General features: G+C 34.8%; 2 protein-coding genes and 1 long non-coding RNA gene across 3 annotated transcripts; all 3 read left to right on the top strand.

Annotated features, from left to right (window-relative positions):
* The first annotated feature begins 1,279 nt into the window (after positions 1–1,279).
* Positions 1,280–1,958, top strand: LOC142607248 (histone H3.2). The gene has a single exon (XM_075778670.1). It carries the CDS (start codon positions 1,406–1,408, stop codon positions 1,814–1,816), a length of 411 nt encoding a protein of 136 aa, XP_075634785.1. The 5' UTR covers positions 1,280–1,405; the 3' UTR covers positions 1,817–1,958.
* A 2,065-nt stretch (positions 1,959–4,023) lies between these two features.
* LOC142607247 (histone H3.2) lies at positions 4,024–4,697 on the top strand. Its single transcript, XM_075778669.1, has one exon. The coding sequence runs from the start codon at positions 4,132–4,134 to the stop codon at positions 4,540–4,542; it is 411 nt and encodes a 136-aa protein (XP_075634784.1). The 5' UTR covers positions 4,024–4,131; the 3' UTR covers positions 4,543–4,697.
* Positions 4,698–9,005: 4,308 nt separating this feature from the next.
* On the top strand, positions 9,006–12,123 carry LOC142605587 (uncharacterized). The gene is made up of 3 exons (XR_012839086.1): positions 9,006–9,127; positions 11,152–11,225; positions 11,705–12,123. It is a non-coding gene; the product is annotated as an uncharacterized LOC142605587 (long non-coding RNA).
* Positions 12,124–20,472: the final 8,349 nt, after the last annotated feature.

Raw genomic sequence — 20,472 nt, 5'->3', positions numbered from 1 at the left:
ACAATTGAAATGACTCAAAATTGGGGGGGGCAACTTCAATTTTTACATGGTATATTTTTTAAAATGTAAATTATATACATACTATAAATTAATTTTTTAAAATTTTGGGGGGGCCAAGGCCCCCCCACCCTTGTGTGTGGCTCCGCCACTGGGTGCAATACTAACCCAATCCTAATTCGAGGCTAACGGAATTTGCCATTTGAGTGGGTTTATTAAATTGACTGAAAAAAATAAATAAAAGTAATTTGCACCAACCTCTTTTCTTTTTTCCACACACACACACACAAACACACACACACACACACACACATATATATATATACACACACTCAAATATTTCATGAAATGACACATCTTGTTGACATTTTTATAGATGAAACATATAAATATATGCCCTCTCACATCATTACTTCCCCAATACAATATTCCATAGCTAGAAATCATTTATAAATCTCAAAGGGGAGTATCATCATATGTTCACAAACCTAAAGGGGGAGTATCATTTCCTTTTTTTTTTTTTTTTTTTTTTTTTTTATAGTTTGGGTAAAAATATATTTTAAAATGAAAGGGAATTTTTTTCTTCCTTTGGTGAAAAACCAAAATGAAATATTTTGTTAGAGAAGTTACAATGTGAAAATGCATTGAATTATTTATTGCATTTATATATAAATCTGAATGGAAGGAGTGTTATTTCTTGAAATGTTTGATGAAGTCTAATTTTGTGAAACCTTAACGGAGGATGGTATAATTTAATCTAAAAATTATTTGCAAATTTGCAAGTCTAACATGGGTGCTCTAAAGTCCAAATGCTATTTTTATTTTTACTGTTATTTACTCTTTAACTAATTTATTATTTATCAGTGTTAAACTCTTTGAGGCCTTGGTCAAGATCCTTATTTAATAACCTAAGCTGCTTTCCATAATTAAGAGAACCATTTTCTATCACTCTCGAATTAAAAGAAAGAAAAAGAATGAAATTGGGCTTGAGGCTCTAACTATTTTATGGACGGTCTAAACTAACTATGCCCAAGCCCAACAAAAGATTTATAGAATTTCACCGCTAGTCCAAAAGGTTAAAAATTTCAGCCTAATAATAAATCCCGCGAATAGATTTCACAAACAAATCCTATTGGTCAATTTAAAGTGCCACGGATTACAATCCGTGTCACTGTCCTCCAAACAAATCTACACCGTAGATTACTCAACCAAATCAACGCTCCAAATTCACTCTCTCTCAAACTTTCAAAAACTCCCCCAAAATTTCACAAACTCCCGCCTCTCCAAAACCACACTACAAATACCCCAATCCAAACCCTTTCTCTTCACATCACAACGATTAAAACTCACTTTCTCTTCACTTTTCTCTCATTTTCCCACCAGCCAAACAGATCTTACCCTTCTCCAAATGGCTCGTACCAAGCAGACAGCTCGTAAGTCCACCGGAGGCAAGGCGCCAAGGAAGCAGCTGGCAACAAAGGCCGCCAGGAAGTCAGCTCCGGCGACCGGAGGAGTGAAAAAGCCACACAGGTTCAGGCCCGGAACCGTGGCTCTGAGGGAGATCAGGAAGTACCAGAAGAGCACAGAGCTCCTGATCCGAAAGCTCCCATTCCAGAGGCTGGTGAGAGAGATCGCTCAGGACTTCAAGACCGACCTCCGATTCCAAAGCAGCGCCGTCGCGGCTCTTCAAGAAGCCGCCGAGGCTTACTTGGTCGGACTCTTCGAGGACACCAACCTGTGCGCCATTCACGCCAAGAGAGTCACCATCATGCCTAAGGATATCCAGCTCGCTAGGAGGATCAGAGGCGAGAGAGCTTAGAGAGAGAGAGAGAGAAAGTTGGTGTAGTTGAATTTAGATCTGTGTTTAGGTTTTCGTTGTTTAGATCTGGAATCTCTGTTTTTATGTTTTTGTTATGTTTGTGTAGAATTGTGGAAATCTAATATCTAATTAGATTGCTTTAGCTGTCTTGAATATCAATATCAATATCAATATCAATTTCACGTTTAGTTGATTGTGGTTCAGTGATTGCTAATTGATCGTTTGGAGTGGCAATTACTGATGTTTGGATTGGAAGGAGATAGTGCTTGGTTTCAAATGCTTAGGCCACAATCATTCCGGCAATCATAAGTTTCATCACCTACTTAAATTGGACAGTGATTTGGTTTCAATTTGAATGTGTAGGTACTAAGCAGTGTGAGTTTTCTCTTTTAGGTGATGGGAGTTAGTGGCTTGCATCCAGTATAAGAAGATAAGGAAGAAAGGGTGAAATAGGGAAGAGTTTGTGTAGTGTGTGATATTATCAGTACAAGAAAACTTCTTTTTTTATTGATAACTCATTGGTGTATTCTAATTTCTACATGAGTGTGTGGAGATTTATTGCAAAGTATTTGATCCTTTCATCTTTAAGTGTTGAAATTATTATTCTAATAAAACTATTGTAATGATAAATTTTAGCCGTAGCACTTTGACTAAGTGTTGACAATGTGATTATTTGGGCTGTGATTTGCATGCGGTGAAATTGATTTTTAAGTGAGAGATATGGTAAATTCTCTTATTTGAAGTTTGTTTAAATACCACATATTAGCTGAAAATTAAAAATTTATTGATGAAAACATTGTAGCAAAATATTTTTTAGAAGGCAAAACACTATTAAATGCGTTTTTGTGCTTTGGCTGGTACACGAACAGTGCCATGAGACTAGCTAAAAAATGCAAACGCAGTTTCGACGCGCAAAACTCGGCTCTCAAATAATACCATAATTTTGAAAATTTACTGTGCTAGCGGTGAGACTAACAGATTTCATTCTTTGAGTGTGTTTATTAGATTGATTGAAAAAGTAAAGAAAAGTAATCTGCACTAACTTTTTTTTTTTTTCATAAATATATATAAATGACTCATATTTTTCCAAATTGTTTCATGAAATGGCACTTTCCCCACTCCCAAACATTTCTTGGACTGACACTTGTAGTTGAGATTTGTATAAATGAAACATATAAGTACATGTCCTCTCACATCATTACTTCTCCAACACAAGATTTCGTATCTACAAATGATTCTGTGTAATCTACTAAGAAACGTAATCTGCACTAACTTTTTTTTTTCTCATATATATATATATATATAAATGACTCATATTTTTCCAAATTGTTTCATGAAATGGCACTTTCCCCACTCCCAAACATTTCTTGGACTGATACTTTCATAGTTTGAGTACAAATATTTTTTCAAAAATGAAATATTTTGTTAGAAAAGTATCAGTGTGAAATTGCATTGACTATTTATAGCATTTATATATAAATCTTAAGGGTGAAAATGTTATTTCTTGGAATGTTAGGGAGTCTAATTTTGTAAAACCTTAACTGAAGATAGTATAATTGATCTGAAAAATTTATTTGTAATTTTGCAAGTTTAACATTGGTGCTCTAAAAGTGATTTTTATTGTTATTTCCTCTTTAATTAATTTATCAATGTTAAACTCTGAGGCCTTTGTCAAGATCGTTGTAGTTTAGTAGCAAAAGCTGATTTTCTAAATTAAAAAGAGAACTAGAATTCAAAATTTTAAATCCCCATTTTTCATCACTATCGATTGACGGGACAAAAAAAAAAAGGAAAGAAATTGGGCTTAAGGCTCTAACTATTTTGGAGACTTCTTGAAGGGTCCAAACTTAGATGGGCCGAAGAAATCCAAAATTCGTCATAGGCCCAAAACCCGAATTGAAATTGTTACCGCCCATGTGTTCCCAAAATAAAAAACCAAAACCAAAAGATTCATAGAATTTCACCGCCAGTTCAAAAGGTTAAAAATTTTCAGCCTAATAATAGATCCCGCGAATAGATTTCACAAACAAATCTTATTGGTCAATTCACAGTGCCACGGATTACAATCCGCGTCACTCACGTCCAAACCAATCCTCACCGTACATTACTCCCCCAAATCAACGCTCCAAATTCACTCTCCCTCAAACTTTCAAAACTCCCCAAAAATTTCACAATCTCCCGCCTCTCTATTCCCCCAAAAACCACACTACAAATACTCCAAACCCTTTCTCTTCACATCACAGCAAACAAACACACTTTCTCTTCACTTTTCCCTCATTTTCCCACCAACCAAACAGATCTTTACCCTTCTCCAAATGGCCCGTACCAAGCAGACAGCTCGTAAGTCCACCGGAGGCAAGGCGCCAAGGAAGCAACTCGCAACAAAGGCCGCTCGTAAGTCAGCTCCGGCGACCGGAGGAGTGAAGAAGCCACACAGGTTCAGGCCAGGAACGGTGGCTCTGAGAGAGATCAGGAAGTACCAGAAGAGCACGGAGCTCCTGATCCGAAAGCTCCCATTCCAGAGGCTGGTGAGAGAGATCGCTCAGGACTTCAAGACCGACCTCCGATTCCAGAGCAGCGCCGTCTCGGCTCTGCAAGAAGCCGCCGAGGCTTACTTGGTTGGGCTCTTCGAGGACACTAACCTGTGCGCCATTCACGCCAAGAGAGTCACCATCATGCCCAAGGATATCCAGCTCGCTCGGAGGATCAGAGGCGAGAGGGCTTAAGAGTAGATAGACGGGTTAGATTTTGAAAAAAAAAAAAAAAAAAACTACTACTTGTTGTTTTTTTGATTAGGTGTTTGTGTAGTTTGTGATGATATGAATCTATTTTGGGAAAAACAATGTAATGGTTTTTTAAAAGATTGAAGTTTCGTGTTTTATATTGTGTTTTGTGTGTTTGACGAAATGTTTGAGAGATTGTTTTTACCGTGAATGTTTACTTAGAGGCCATTTATGTTGGGTTGATGGGAGGTCTTTTTTTAGTTAAAGCATAGGATTTTTGATTAGATTTAGGATGTTATACTAGAGAGCAAATGGTCTAATAATTAGAGACTAAAAAATGGGACATGGCTATTGATACAATGCTCCATTGATTATTTGTTGCATAGAGAAAAAATAGAAGGAAATTTATAAATAGATAAAAATTTGCAAAGGTCAATGAGTTAATAGTGAAAAATCTGTGTCAAAAGCCTATACAATCTTTTGACACATGGGAATCCAGAAGGTGCTGGCAAACTGGTTTACATTGTCTTTGTGAACCTAAATTAAATGTTGCATTGCTCCTCTTTTTTTTTTTTAATTTTATTTTTACGTTGCAAAATACATACACCTTATCTTAAATTGGCCCTAGTTGGATTGTGATTGTTCTAACCAAATGTTGCTTTGATGCTAAATTGATTCAAAGAAAATTGGCTCGGTGCTTGATGTGGGATACTAACATTCATAATCCCCAGGGATTGCATAATCGATTGACAACGGTGCTTTATGAAGCAGAGGTCATTAGTTTGAAGGAAAATGTTTCTTATAGTAACTAAGGTATCAAGTCTAAACACAAAGCAAGAAGTTTATATGCAACCAAGTTTAGAGGAATTTTGCTAAATTGGATTAGGTTGCATCATAAAAAATTGACATGTGTCTTGACTCAACATTACTTAGCTTACATAAGAGTTTGTTTGAGATTTGTTTATTTTTTTAAAATTGAAAACATTTTGTTGAAAGTATTGTCGATAAAGGTAAAAGTTAGCTGTAATAGTATAGTGAGACTCATAATAATATTAAAAGGTACAGTGAGCTCATGAATAATAGTAAAAATAAGTTGAATCATAAATAAGTTGGTTTTTTAATGTGCCAATCATGGTTTAGTGTGTTAGATAATTTTGGAGTAGGACACATGTCAATTTCATAAGATGCCATATAACCCAATTGGAGGAATTCCTCCAAGCTGGGTTGTATGCAAACTCTATCCATATTTGTGAATTCTTTCGTAGCAATTAAAACAGATTTGGATTAAAAAAAGTGCAGAGTACTAGTAAACATAGTTTTGAGTGATTTCAAAGGGCACGAAACATTATACCACAATGCCCAAATCATACAATGGTCATTGACAACGGAGAGGGAGATAGAGATGTACACCGCACTTGGGAGAAGATCACAGAACTGCCTTCAAATAGTTTTTGCAACGGACAGAGAAATGACTTTAAAGTACTGCATGATTCCGACAAAAGGAAACTATGCTGAAATCAAGTCTAAACCCTCAATCAAGGACATGATTCTTGGTATGAGGTTGCCCTTGTGAATGGGTCAAAACTTTGTTACTCAATGTAGACTTGAAGAATTGAATGATTCGATTAAATATTTTTTTCCCCCCATAGTTTATGAGGCTCTCAAACCATTCAAGTGAATAACTTGTTAGATTGAACAAAACTTGTGACTTCCAATTCACGCACTCTAGGGCTTTAATTTTGTGCACAAATAAATTCATATTCTAAATTCTGTTGGATGATTGTCATCAAGTTTCATGCATGCCTTTTTTATTATCAAGAAACTTTAATACTGCTCTAACAAAACAAACCTCCAAAAGTTTTATGCGCTCTTAGTTGTGCTATGTGTCAGCTCATGTCATGAGAATATAGCTAAACTACTATTAAAAGGAGCAGTTTTTTGTTTGTTTGTTTTAATATATCCCTCTCTCTCTCTCTCTCTCTCTCTCTCTCTCTCTCTCTCTCATTTAAGGAACTTAAGAATACTTATGTAAATGATACTTGAGGTCATAGTCAGTGAAGCCCCTTCTAATCATTATTCTCTCTCTTCTAGATATAGGCTGAGTCTTGCATTTTTACTTTTACTTATATATAACTTGCTATACTGTTTCTCTCACTTGGCAAGTATCTTGTTTGAGTTTTGACTAAGGCAAATGGAGGCTTATTTAGGCTTATTCAACATGATTGAAGCACACTTGTTAACTAAAATCCAATGGTCACATAACACTAATAAATAGGCATGCACTGATGCACGTACACAATATATAACTAGTGTGTACATTAGGAAGTATTTACAATACTTCGGTTTTACATGACTTGATTTGATTTTTATCGTTTAATATAGGAAAAAGTAAATAATATTTAATCTTTAATATTATTAGTGTTTATGTCTATGATATGCAATATTGGGTCACTGTTTACAGTAAGAGTCATGATTCTTTGTTTTGCTTCTCGTGTGCTAAATGTGCATGTTTAATTGTCTATTCACTGACTTCAATGTGAATGCTCTTTTCTATCTGTGAAAATTTGTAAAAGCTAGAAACTTACATACACATGATATATGCTGCCTTTAGAAATTGAAAATGAAAGCACCATTTGTTCTGGAAGCAATATCATATTCCAGTATCGTTACATGTTTGAAGGTTGCATGTTCAAGCCCCGCCAGGACCATTTTATCATTTATTCAACAAAAAAAAGGCAACAATTATGTTCATAGTTTTTCTTTGCGTATTGAACATGTTTGTCAGTTAGCATCTAAAAACTTCCTCTGTTGCCAAGTTTTTTTTTTTCCTGAAATATAAGATGAACTTGAATGGAAATCCTGTTAAGTTTGGTTGCTTAAACTTCAATGAAATATTGCTTGATTTTCTCTTCAAACTTAGAATGAAATCTTCTTCTTTATCATCATTATCAGAAATTAGCATAACCATTATAAAAACTCAAAATTGGGCTTCTTAACAATGCTTGATTTTCTCTGAGATCACCATTAGATCAATCTTCCTACCAATGTTTTTATGTGTGCCAAATATCATATCCACGGAATACAGCTAGCTATCCTTTTTGTAAAGTCATTTTTTCCCCAATAAAAAGTCATAGTAAAACCTTATGTGTAGGATAGCTAGTAATCTTTGATCAACTGGTAGTTGACTTGAGCTTGGGAGAGTCAGTAATTAATCTTCTTAGATGTTAGTTTTTAAAATGGTGCGCGTATTTTTTTCCAATTCAGCTAATACTCTCACTCTGGTTTGTCCAGATTCTTATGTATCCTGTTTTGTAATTGGACGATACAACTGGATATTATTTTGAAACTTGTAGGAGTAGAATTGCTTAGTACATCAAACTTTTGCACTATGACCTGTCGTTCCTCTCTCTAGTGTTACGAAATTTTAATCTGCCATCTGATTTAAATTCTATAGTTATAACCCAATAATTTTGACATAGTCCATGCGTCCACAAAATTTTGGAAAGTCTTTTCTTCATGTCTTGAGTTTCTTATAGCAACTGCTGTCTTTCTATCCCCTAAGGTATTAATTATGTAATTTGACATATCATAACTCATAAATTTTGGTTACTATCTCTTTGTGGTGTACTTTAAAAACAAACATAATCTTACGTTATATTAATTATTTCTTTTTTACTTTTTAATAAAAAACCCTGGTAGGCTTAAGGAAGATGAACCTAAACATTTAATGCACCTCTATTTACATAAACAACTTGATGTTGTCCGCTGGAATTGTGCTAACCAAGGTGAGGTATGGATTCAACTGTGCTTCTTTTCACTGATATACATTTAGAAGTTATATATATATATATATATATATATTATGGATGCTACATTCCAGAGCCAGATATCTTGCTCTAGAATGTCTCTGTGCTTGCATTAACGCTGAAAGCTCGTGGCATTGGAGTTCACATTTCAACCTTTGCGCTAGTGATATGCTTGTTGATGGAAATTTCAGTGAAGTATACGAATACATCACATGTTTGTACCAATGATTGAAATTTTCACAATGCTTCCCTGCTATCAACCTGATGACTTTTGAAATTGTATATCATAAAAAAATATCATTTAGGAATTTCTTTTCAATGAGTCGCTAATCTTTTAATGGATGCTTGTTATCTCTATGTTTTGAATAATTTTATATTTTAAGTCTATAAATGGCCCACATCCAGCCCCATCAGCCAGAGCCAGCCCCAATTGCCAAACCAAACAAAATTATCATTTTCTAACCATTGCACTTCCAGCCCAGCCCAAATTCAATGTCTAAAATACCTAATTAAACACAAGCAAAAACATTCAATCCTCACCGTCTGAAAGAAATCAATCCTCACCGTCTAAACAATTAAAAGAGAGAACAAACAAATGAACAATCAATCTTCACGCCTCAATCTCACCTTACGCCTCTGCTTGACCTTAGTTTTTTACCTTCTCAGTTCACGCCTCCAACTCAATAGTGTCACGCTCACCGGCTCACGCCTCTGCTGCCTGACTGCCTCAGAAACGCCGCTGCCTCCACCAGCTCACCGTGACGCTACTGCCCTGCCTCAAGGTATCTCATTCATTCTTTACTTGACTTCTTTGATCTCTCTCTTTTTCTCTACAAGACTACAACTGAAGTGCAGGTGCTGAACTAAATACTGATACTGTATCAGTATTTAGTTCAGCACCTGTGATACTTTAATAGAAATATGAAAATAATGAAATATCAAGAGGTCAAGGATATGTTTCAATGTTTGTGATTTCCCTTTCCCAGCAAAGATATTTATACTTATTACTTTGTCCAAGTCTTTTGTTTTTTTGTGTTTGTTGTATTTTTTATTATTTGATCCATCATCCATTGACTTTGAGACTTAGACCAACCTTTTCTTTTCCCTTTTGGCTTTTGTGCGTGCTGTTTGTCTTGTCCCTTGAGTGGGGGCCGGGTGCGGCTTGCTGGCTAAGACTGGCTTGTATTGTGTAACACAAAGTAAATTATAAAAAAAAAAAAATTTATGGAAGGAAATTGAAGTAGTGGGCCGTGAGTCTGTCACAGAGCTAGGTATTTGGTTAATTGGTTTATGTTGTTTGTTTTATTGTCTATACTTTTGATTGATTTGTTTTATTATTTGTCTCTCCCTAAGTTAGTTTATTATTTGTTGAATTGATTTTTTTTTTTGGGATTAAAATTAGGTGTCAAATAATGAGCAAACGACAAACAATTGATACGTTCTTTAAGAAAAAAGATATTAGTCATTCAAAACTTAAGACTTCTGTAGAAACAAATATTGATACTTCAATGCCTAATGAGCGTCCCTCCAAATGTTCAAGAATCGAATCTAAAGAGATAGACTGTAATCTAGGATCACGTAAACAAATATATGAATTCCATGTCAATGAACAAGATGAAATTCGACGTGCTTATTTCATAGCCGGTCCATATTAACCTAAAGACATAAATTATCCATACAAAGGACCGGAAAATCATCGCCGGAGTTTACAACCCGGGCCACCCAAGTAATTATTCCTGGCTACGCCCCTGTATAAATGCAATGTTGATCGCTTTTACTCTCTGTGAAGTAGACTAATTAGTTACCTTATTGAGAAGAGACCAAATGAGGACTTCGTAACTTTTTCTCTTCCTTCTTTTTCTTAGATTATTATATTTCTAACCTTCAACTGTACATGACACTTCAGCTCAACTCAACTGCACCTCAGTCACTACTAATTTGGGGGTTATATCTATGGATCCTTTTTCCAATTAATTGGAGACTGCCATTTGTATCTTTTTCTGTCATTTGTTTAATATCCTCCCACCACCTCTTTTTATGTGTGTCTGTGAGTTGGTGTCTGTGTCCTAGTTGATGCATTAAGTTTGGCTTCATAAGCACACACTTATCACATTTGTCCTCCTTGTCTTTGAACTTTTTTTTAGTTTCCACTACCTTAAAAAAGTTTTAGGCCAGCATGCATTTAACATTAAGATGATGGGAATTTCAGAGGCTATTACTAATTTTGTAATTGCCGTTTCCATTTTCCCAAGATGCTAAAATTTCTTTATATATTCTATCTTCTAAGGATCAGGTTTGTAACACTGTAGTGTTGTGGTTACGCTTCTACTGTATCAATTTTAGTTTTCTAGTGGTCAAATGATTCAAATCAGCACCATCAATTTAGGTTATTCTCTTCCTTTCTTATTCTTAGTTCCCTTGTCATTCATCAACGCTCAAAGGCGTTATCCTTGAATTATTTTGTACAATGAAGGCCATTTTTTTATGTTCAATATTTTGAGAAATGAAAATAGAATCTAAACTTCTACTTTCATGCTTAGCCAACAAGTATTATGTGCTGTTTGTATTGAATAAGTACTTATGAGCGTTGGGCTTATCATTTCCTTAGTGATATGAACGATATTTCTTATTTGGAATTGAAAGGAATATATATGCTCTCTATGATGCTTATAGTTTGAAAATATGAATCATTTTGTAAAATGCATCTGCTGTCTGGGTTGATTTACTGTCTTGTAATTGTTTGTATGTGGTAATTTTCTCATGGAATTTTAACCTTAATATATACCTAATTTGTTCACTTCTTTAGGTTGCATGCACATCCATGAAACGTAATGAAGTTATTATTTTGACATTGGATATGTCTCTTCTGAACCAGTCGAAGTAAGTCTTCTCTTATTATCTTTTATCTTATGTGTTTTTACCACAAAACTCTCTCCAGAAGCATATATTCTAACTAACTTCAATAGACATTTAATTTCTTGTGGTCTCTATTTTCCCATTGCACTATCATTGAAACTTTCTCCATTGTAGATTACATAATATGCTGATTACTTATGGTGTGTAAATTATCCAACCTTTTTTTTTGTTAGAAGGTAACATATTCCCCACACTCCACACTACATGCATAATTGTAAATTTTTTTTTTTGAAGACAACATAAGGGACTCAATTCGACTTGCAATTTTAGTTGGTGTAAACCTTTGGTAGTCTGGTTCTTAGCAAGTATTTGATGGCTCCATTAAAAAAAAAAAAAAATTTGATGTCACCTTTCTTCCTTCTTTACTTGAGTTTCATTATAGAACACCTTAATTTTCAATGTTTAAGATGAAAATGTTAATTCATTGTTCTTTGTTGATACAGGTAATAAGAACAAGGCAAACTGTCACTGTTCATGGGTCTGACAGTCATAAAGGTCTATCTGATATAGCTTTTACTTCAATTGATGATTCAAGGTTGGTAAAAGAGGGGGACTTAAGAGAAGACAGTTTTCTTGCTACGCCTGGATGATGGACTTCAAACTTACAGTAAATTTATTGGGGAATATTTCTAATCATGAGATCCAAACATGCAACTCTACATATGTCTCTTTCGATCTTAATGTTTACGTAGATTTTTACTCTCCTGTTAGAATTAGAGCAGGGAATTTATAGGTCAGATGGATAATGGTCTGTTTTTTTATCATGTGATTCGGTCTTTAAGTTCAAAACATAGTTACATAAATCCTATGATATCTGAAGACTGCTTTTGTGAATGAAGTGTATAGAGAAGTTTTACTTTTTTATGATTAAGTAATTTTCAATGCAAATACATATTAGTGCAGAATCACTTGTTAGAATACAGTAAACGATTTTTGTTATGCCATAAGATCTGGTTTGGTAGGACTTTACTCTAAGGCATGTTTCTGCCCTGTTCTTCGGTGTGCTTTATTGTCTATTATTGAAACCATGTACTAAGCTCTTTATACTAAAGCGTTCTCTCTCTCTCTCTCTCTCTCTCTCTCTCTCTCTCTCCATAGATCGGCACCGTGGGGGATTTATTCTTGTGGGTTGTGGCTGTTCATTTCACTCTTGCGGCTATTCTTTTAGCTTTTGGGTGGGTTTCCTGCTGATGAAGGGGTTGATATGGAATTTTTGTTGTTGTTGATCTGACTCTTTTATTTGTGTTTGTTTCACACTGATGTACCTTTACCTCATTTTCCACTAGTTATATATGGTGTCCAAAGTCAAGTCCTAATTTGTTAAAGCCTATTGGGTTTAGTAACTAAATCCACAATCTTTAATACTAATTGAATCATTTTCAAGTTTCTCGTTGAAGTAGACTACGTTGTTGATCTGCCTCTTTTATTTGTGTTGGTTTCCGAAGAAGAATTTCATTTTGTGGGCAAAACAATCAACCGGTTCATGCCATTACTTGATAACATGTAGAAACAAAATAATAATAACTAGCCGCTAACCCGTGCAATGCACAAGAACTTACTTTTTTGTATGGTAGACTAAAAATAATTTTATGAAATATTAAATTGATAATGAAACTATACCATTGCATAAATTGCTCATATCTGACTTGAATTTTTGTTACAATTTGATGAAGAAGTCAAAACTTAAAATATCAGCGAATGGAAAGATTCATTACCAAGGAATTGTTGAAACAAAACAAAATATATATGACTACAAAAACAGAGAAATATAAGAGAAAAATTAGTTATCTTCAAAATTAGGAATAACCCTTGGTATAGTTGTTGAAATCTGCCAAACATGTTCAGATATTGCTAAAACTAATGCAAAAAGTTAGATGTTTAGACTTCCATAATGCCAAAAAATAATTGTAAAAACTTAGAAGATTCTAAACCTAGAGTTATTGAAACAATAGAAAAAATATGACAAAAGAGAAATATATGAAAATGATGCCATTGAAATATGCTAGACAGTTTTAGATAATGCAAAAAATAAACCCAAAAATTTAGATGAAACTAAAGAATTAGAAAATTGGGTGCCTACAAATTATTGAAACAATATATAAACAAAAAGAATATGTAACTACACATAGAGAAATATAAAAGAAAGATGTTCTACCCTCAAAAGAATAATCCATTGCTACAATTGTTAAAATCTGCAAGAAAATTTCAAATGTAATAAAACATTAACCAAAAAGTTAGCAGTTAAAACACAATGAAATTATTTAGATGAATCAATCTATTGGTGGGTTGAATCTAGCGCCAAGTTTACCCTAGGATGATAGCTTGTTGTTGAGACTTAAGATCAAATTATATACATAATATATTACGAAGGAGTATGATAAGCTTAGAACTGCGAGCTAATATATTAAAACATTTGATTTTTACTTGGACTCCTTTTAAGTTGAGAATTTGTATATATATACACACACACACACACACATACACACACATGGTTAGTTGGTGTATTTTTTTTTGATGAAATTTTATGTTCTTTAGAACTCTACTTTGGATTGATACAATTTGGGTTTGTATTTTTAAGTTTTTTTTTTCAATATAATTGAAGAAATTAAAAAAATAAAATATATTATAATGAGGTGTAAAAAAGTTAAATAATTTTGTTTAAAAAAAAAAAAATGTAATAAGCTCTGAAGAGGTCAACAAAAAGTCAAAGGTATCGGTTATATATATAGATAATAATAATTTTAGGGATTTATTTTATGTTTTTTAAAGATTTTTTAAATTATTTAATTACAAATAATAGAAAAATCCATATGCTATGTTTTTATTGGACCAATTGCCACGTGTGATAGTCATATGGCATTTCATAGACATGTTAGCAAGAAATAGATAGAGGGGCTACCAATCAAAATGGCATATAACGTTGGAGATGCAAATCCAAATTCTGTAACATTAGGGGGAAAAATTTAAAGACCCCCAAATTTTAGGGGCATGTTTGCACTATAACCAAAATAGATTGCGTAATATATTGTGATACAATCATAACTAACTATAGAATGCCCCATGAGCCATGACCTTGTAAAGGGGGCACAATGTAGCTTGTAAGACAAAATACTGTACCTTTGTACATATTGGTAGATTGTGTGATGAATTGTATGTGATGAAGTCATAATTAATGGAACACCCTTGACCTTGTAAAAGGCCACAAGCCTTACGACCCGTAAAAGGTACAACTTAATACTATACCCTCCATCAACTTGTAAAAGTGGTAAACCAAACAACCTTGTAAAAAGGGAACGTTGGGGCTTGCAAGCTAGGATACTATACCCTTGCATATATGGATAAATTGCATGATGTCATGCAATGTATGTGATGCAATCATAACTGTGGATCATCCTTTTGACCTGTAAATATGGCATAACAGAGCTTTTAAGATAAAATATAATACATTTGCATGTATGGGTCGATTGTATGATGCACTTGCTTTATGTGATACAAACACAACTAATGGGACATCTCATAACGTTCTAAAAGGGGCATGCTCTATAACCTTTTGTATTAATTTGAATACCTAACTATGATACATAGGAAATTTAAAAAAGAATTAATGAAATTTAAAGCATTAGTATTGTCTATTTTAAAGGATTAAAATAAAGATATCATTGTCAATGAATTTGTATATAAAGGATCAGCTCCCATTATTACCATGCAAGCTTAAGGACTAACTTTCTAGTGATTAAAGTTGGATTGCTGGAAATGGGTGCCCTTGCAAACTCGAGGCATTGGCCTCACACGATTTATGCTATAGCATTTTGCCTCATTGCCACTAATGTGGTAGCTGATAAGCTTTACTTCTTTGGTTTGCAATCACAAACACATGATGAAGACCATCAACCCCCAAAACATTTGTCAACACTACCTCACGACCAAGAACCCTACCCCTCAAGTGATCAAAAGACATTTCCCTTTATACCATTCCCAAGGCCAACATTTCCATTCCCAAGGCCAAAATCTTCACCCCCTCCACCTCCAAAATCTCCACCACCACCACGCTCACCATCCCCTCCACCACCAAAATCTTCTCCCCCTCCACCGCCACCCTCTCCATCCCCTCCACCGCCAAAATCTTCACCCCCTCCACCTCCATCCTTGACATCGCCTCCACCTCCAAAATCTCCACCACCACCACCGCCACCCTCGACATCACCTCCACCTCCAAAATCTTCTCCCCCTCCACCGCCTCCCTCGGCATCTCCTCCACCTCCAAAATCTCCACCACCACCAAAATCTTCTCCCCCTCCACCGCCAAAATCTTCACCCCCTCCACCGCCACCCTCGACATCACCTCCACCTCCAAAATCTCCACCACCACCACGCTCACCATCCCCTCCACCACCAAAATATTCTCCCCCTCCACCGCCACCCTCTCCATCCCCTCCATCGCCAAAGTCTTCACCCCCTCCACCGCCACCCTCGACATCACCTCCATCTCCAAAATCTCCACCACCACCACGCTCACCATCCCCTCCACCACCAAAATCTTCTCCCCCTCCACCGCCACCCTCGGCATCTCCTCCACCTCTAAAATCTCCACCACCACCAAAATCTTCTCCCCCTCCACTGCCAAAATCTTCACCCCCTCCACCGCCACCCTCGATATCACCTCCACCTCCAAAATCTCCACCACCACCACGCTCACCATCCCCTCCACCACCAAAATCTTCTCCCCCTCCACCGCCAAAATCTTCACCCCCTCCACCGCCACCCTCGACATCACCTCCACCTCCAAAATCTCCACCACCACCACGCTCACCATCCCCTCCACCACCAAAATCTTCTCCCCCTCCACCGCCACCCTCGGCATCTCCTCCACCTCCAAAATCTCCACCACCACCAAAATCTCCACCTCCACGAAGATCTTGACCACCACGAAGATCTTGATCACCACCAAGATCTTCTCGCGACTAATAATACCCGCCACCACGATCACTTTGTGCTTCACCTATGTACTGCTACCTCTAAATGGTTATTATGCTTAAGGTCCACCATTGTCTTAGTTTAAATATTTTATAAGAATAATGCTTCTCTTTGGAAGTCAAGTGTGGCAAATTTCTTATCTTTGTATTTTTAAATATGCATCCTTATTGAATAATGAAGGTCTCTAGTATAGATCTTTGGTGAATTTGTGTATGAAGCACTCAATGTGGCAAACTATTTTAAGCGATGTGAGTTTGTAATCCAAGTTCTAAAAAATTTATATTAATTGTATTGTATGTATGAAATAATGATCTTATGGTTGTTGCAAATGACGACTTGATATTACAATTTATTCATGGAAAAATTCATGAATTTGAATTTGGAAGGCCATAACATGAACAACAATTTTTATCATTAAAAAAATAAGGAATGTAATAACATTGAAAGTAAAATAAGTAGTTCACTAATTCAGTATTAATAAAATATAAACAAAAAAAGTACATATAAAATTTTCTTAATACATTTCAACTCAATCATTTATGATATATCAAAATAGAACTTGATACTCTTTTGAATGCTGAAATCATCTATGATTAATTTTGTAGTAAATTTCACAACAATTTCCTTTAATGGATAAATCAAAATTCCCACTAGAAAGACTAGAATCGCACCTTCCATTTTGTTTTGAAATTTAGTTGTATAATATTTCTGATTGAAAATGCTTGTTTGAAATAATTGCAGTAGTAAGTGGAAGAGTAAATACAATCCAAGTACAACTACTTTATAACCAAAATAGTAGGTCATTGGTTTTATAGTCCTTACTCTTTACTAGAAATTAACATAATTAACAAATATTTAACAAATTTTTAGAAGTCTAGATGTTGAACCATATTATGCTTTATAATGGTGAAGTTCCATTTTCAATGGTCACTTTTTATAATTTTTGGATTCTTGCATGTAGACACCTCATTTTGTACCTATTAATAATATTTGGTCTCCAGCTCCAATGATGTGCTTGATATACTTTATCAATGGTAATTAAAGAGTTCGTAATAGTTTGGAGGTAATTACAACTCAAAAGTGCTCAAATCGCTTTGAAAACGATGCTGAAAGATGACATTTACTCATTATTTTGGTTATAACTTTTGACACACAAATAATATTTAGTGACGTTTTATATCGTTGGAAAGTCTCCGTCTTGACCTTCAATTTTAACATAAATTTTTGTATAATTTGGATTTAAAATGAGTATGTTATGGCTGATTGAAGTTGGGTTGGTAGTGTAGTGGAATTTTGGGTTCTGCTCGCTCTCTCTCTCTCTCTCTCTCTCAAGGAGCTTGTGAATAGGCTGACTAAGTGAAGCACCTTCTAATCACCATTCTCTTCTAGACAATGGCTGAGTCTTGCATTCTTAGTTTTGAGGGTTGTTGTGAGCAGTGTAGCATTGAGCTTAAAGTCTTTTTCATTCCATGCTGGATTGGGCTAGAGCTATACATTTTTTTCTTCTGAGATTCTTTTTCAGATTTGTTAGAGCATTGTATTTTGAGAGGCTGATGTTGGTGCTTTATCTGTATACTTGGAAGTTTTTGAATTAATTAAAGATCATTACTTATCAAAAAAAAAAAACTTTTATTTTTATTTTCATTTACTAGCTTTCAGCTTGGGGATTTCAACTTTTTATCTCTTATTCACTTTATTGAAGGGGATATATTTGGTATCAGTGACAAAATCTGGGTGTTTAACAACACATGATTTTATAGCTCTTTATTGCTAGAGTAATGAATCATTACCAAGTCCGTTCCTGCACTGCAACTTGCTTTACTGTTTCTCTCACTTGGCAAGTATCTGTTTTGAGTTTTGACCGAGGAAAATGGAGGTTTATTTAGGCTATGGACAGATTTGTTGTGAATTATTTAACATGATTGGAGCACACTTGATCTTAGACTAAAATCCTATGCAATCTAACACTAATAGATAGGCATGCACGTACAAAATATATAACTAGTGTGTACAGTAGAGTATTTACAATACATTGATTTTACATGTGGTGGCTCAGATTATAGACTGGCAATATTTACTAGATTTGATATTTGCCTTTTAATGTAGAAAAAAGAAAATAATATTTCATCTTCAATGTTCTTAGTGTTTATGGTTATGATATGCAATATTGGGTAAGTGATTATTACAGTAAGATGCGTGATTCTCCGTTTAGTTTCTCATGTGGTAAATGTGCATGTTTAATTGTTTATACGGTGACTTCACTGTGAATGCTCTTTTCCTTCCTTGAAAACTTGTAAATGCTAGAAACCTACATACAAATATATGCTGCCTTTAGAAATTGAAAATGAAAGCAGCATTCGTTCTTGAAGCAACATCATGTTCCAGCATTGTCACTTGTTTGAAGGTTGCACGTGCAAAACCTGCCAGGACCATTTTTAAAGGTGGGTTCGAGTGATTAATCCTCATAGAATTCTTTGGTAACTGTCTAATACCTCAGATGTTGAAGCTTGAAAGATGGTAACTTTTAGTTGAAGCTAATCTGTCTTCTTTTTTACCCATGTAGTAGCTTGTACAACTTGGGGTATTACAAGATAGCTGTATAGAAGAAAACAGAACAGTGGATTGTTTCATTCTTTTTCTTTTCTAAATCAGTTTCCGTTCCTTTGTTCTTATCATGTTGGTCATCTTTGGAAGCTGTGGTAGTGTACCTGTTCAATTTTAGAACACTAGAATTAGCCTAGTGTGGAGCTTTTGTATAGGCTTGATATTATTGATAAGTACTGTACTCATCTAGTTACTACTTGATACAATTGAGTAAATTCTTATATTTGTTTAAAATACAAAATTCTTCTCTCTACATACGACTTAATGTTTTGCCAAACAATAAAGCTAGATTTTGTTATAGTTTACAACATCTAAATACAAGCCTAAGCAAAATCTGAATGTGAATTTGATCAAAATTTCACTGTAGGCATCAGTACTCCAGGGAAAGGTTAGTTCTAATTTCAATTCAATGTATTTCTTTGTTTTTTCTTCTGTATTTTTGGAGGTATCCAATTCTTCAGTTTCGGTTGTTTTCCATAAGAGTTTGTTGGAGCTGAAAGATAGGGGTGGAGGGTATGCATGCTGATAGCAGTTTTCATTCTTTAGTGAGAATCTGAGGAATGTGTATTCTTCTTTTGTCTGCGAGTTTTCTGTGCTATGGCCCAAGAGTGCAGGGTTTTGAAACCTAGGCTGTAAAATTAAACTAGATGGTCTGGAATTAAAAAGAAAAGCATGGGAAAAAATTGGAGAGAAAATAAAACTTGGTTCTGACCCCAATTATGCAGATAAGAACTAATCTGATACATATTAGTTGTGGATATAGGGCATAACCTTTTTACGTGGTTATGGGATGTCCCATTAGATTTGTTTGTATGTATCAAATATAGTAAGTGCATCACACAATCGACCCATACAAGTAAGCAGCGGTAGCTCCAGTAATTTTTTCCAAGATGATCCTTAAGAAGAATAAATTACACAGTCTAATAAAAAGAGAAATTCATATATTTACGCCAACAACAACCAAAAAACACGCAAATTCATATCTGAATGAAGATTTTCTAAGTTAAAGTTTACATGAATTTGCTTAGAAAATGAAGATGAATCTTGCACAAGAAATGAATCTTAGGTACGTGGTTTCCTTATCAAATATTTGTCAATAATAACTAGCAAAAGAATAAATAATAAATTATTAATTCATTTGAAATACTAATAAAATTATTAATTATTCTTTTTCAGTTGTTTCATTATTTTTCTTTAGCAATCTAGCAATCTAGTACACACCCCACTGTTTAGTTTGTTTTGCACAAGGTAAAGAATACAAATACATTGCATCATCTACCTGACTCAACCGACTGCCTAACATAGTTTTTTTTTTTTTTTTTTTTTGTGTTTTTTAATAATGTGTTGTTCTGGGTGTTGCTTTTAAGTGGACCAGGACCACTACCTCAATCCAATGCCACGGCCCCACCCCCATTCCCCCACTCAAGAGACAATGGCGAATCAACAGTTAACACAAATACACAATTACATATTTACATATATACACTTACACAAAAAGCCAATTTAGCCAAAAGAGAACTAGAGGAAAGCCTAAGTCTACGTTAGAGCAGAGCAAAAGAGATATTTCAAAAGACAAAGAAATAGGGCCAAAATGGCCAAATACCACCTTTTTTCAAAAATTTTAGCCAAAAAA

This window comes from Castanea sativa, chromosome 8 (genome assembly GCF_040712315.1).
Source record: "Castanea sativa cultivar Marrone di Chiusa Pesio chromosome 8, ASM4071231v1".
Taxonomy (NCBI): domain Eukaryota; kingdom Viridiplantae; phylum Streptophyta; class Magnoliopsida; order Fagales; family Fagaceae; genus Castanea; species Castanea sativa.
Note: the sequence above shows the minus strand (reverse complement) of the source record. Positions and strands in the feature narration are given on the sequence as shown.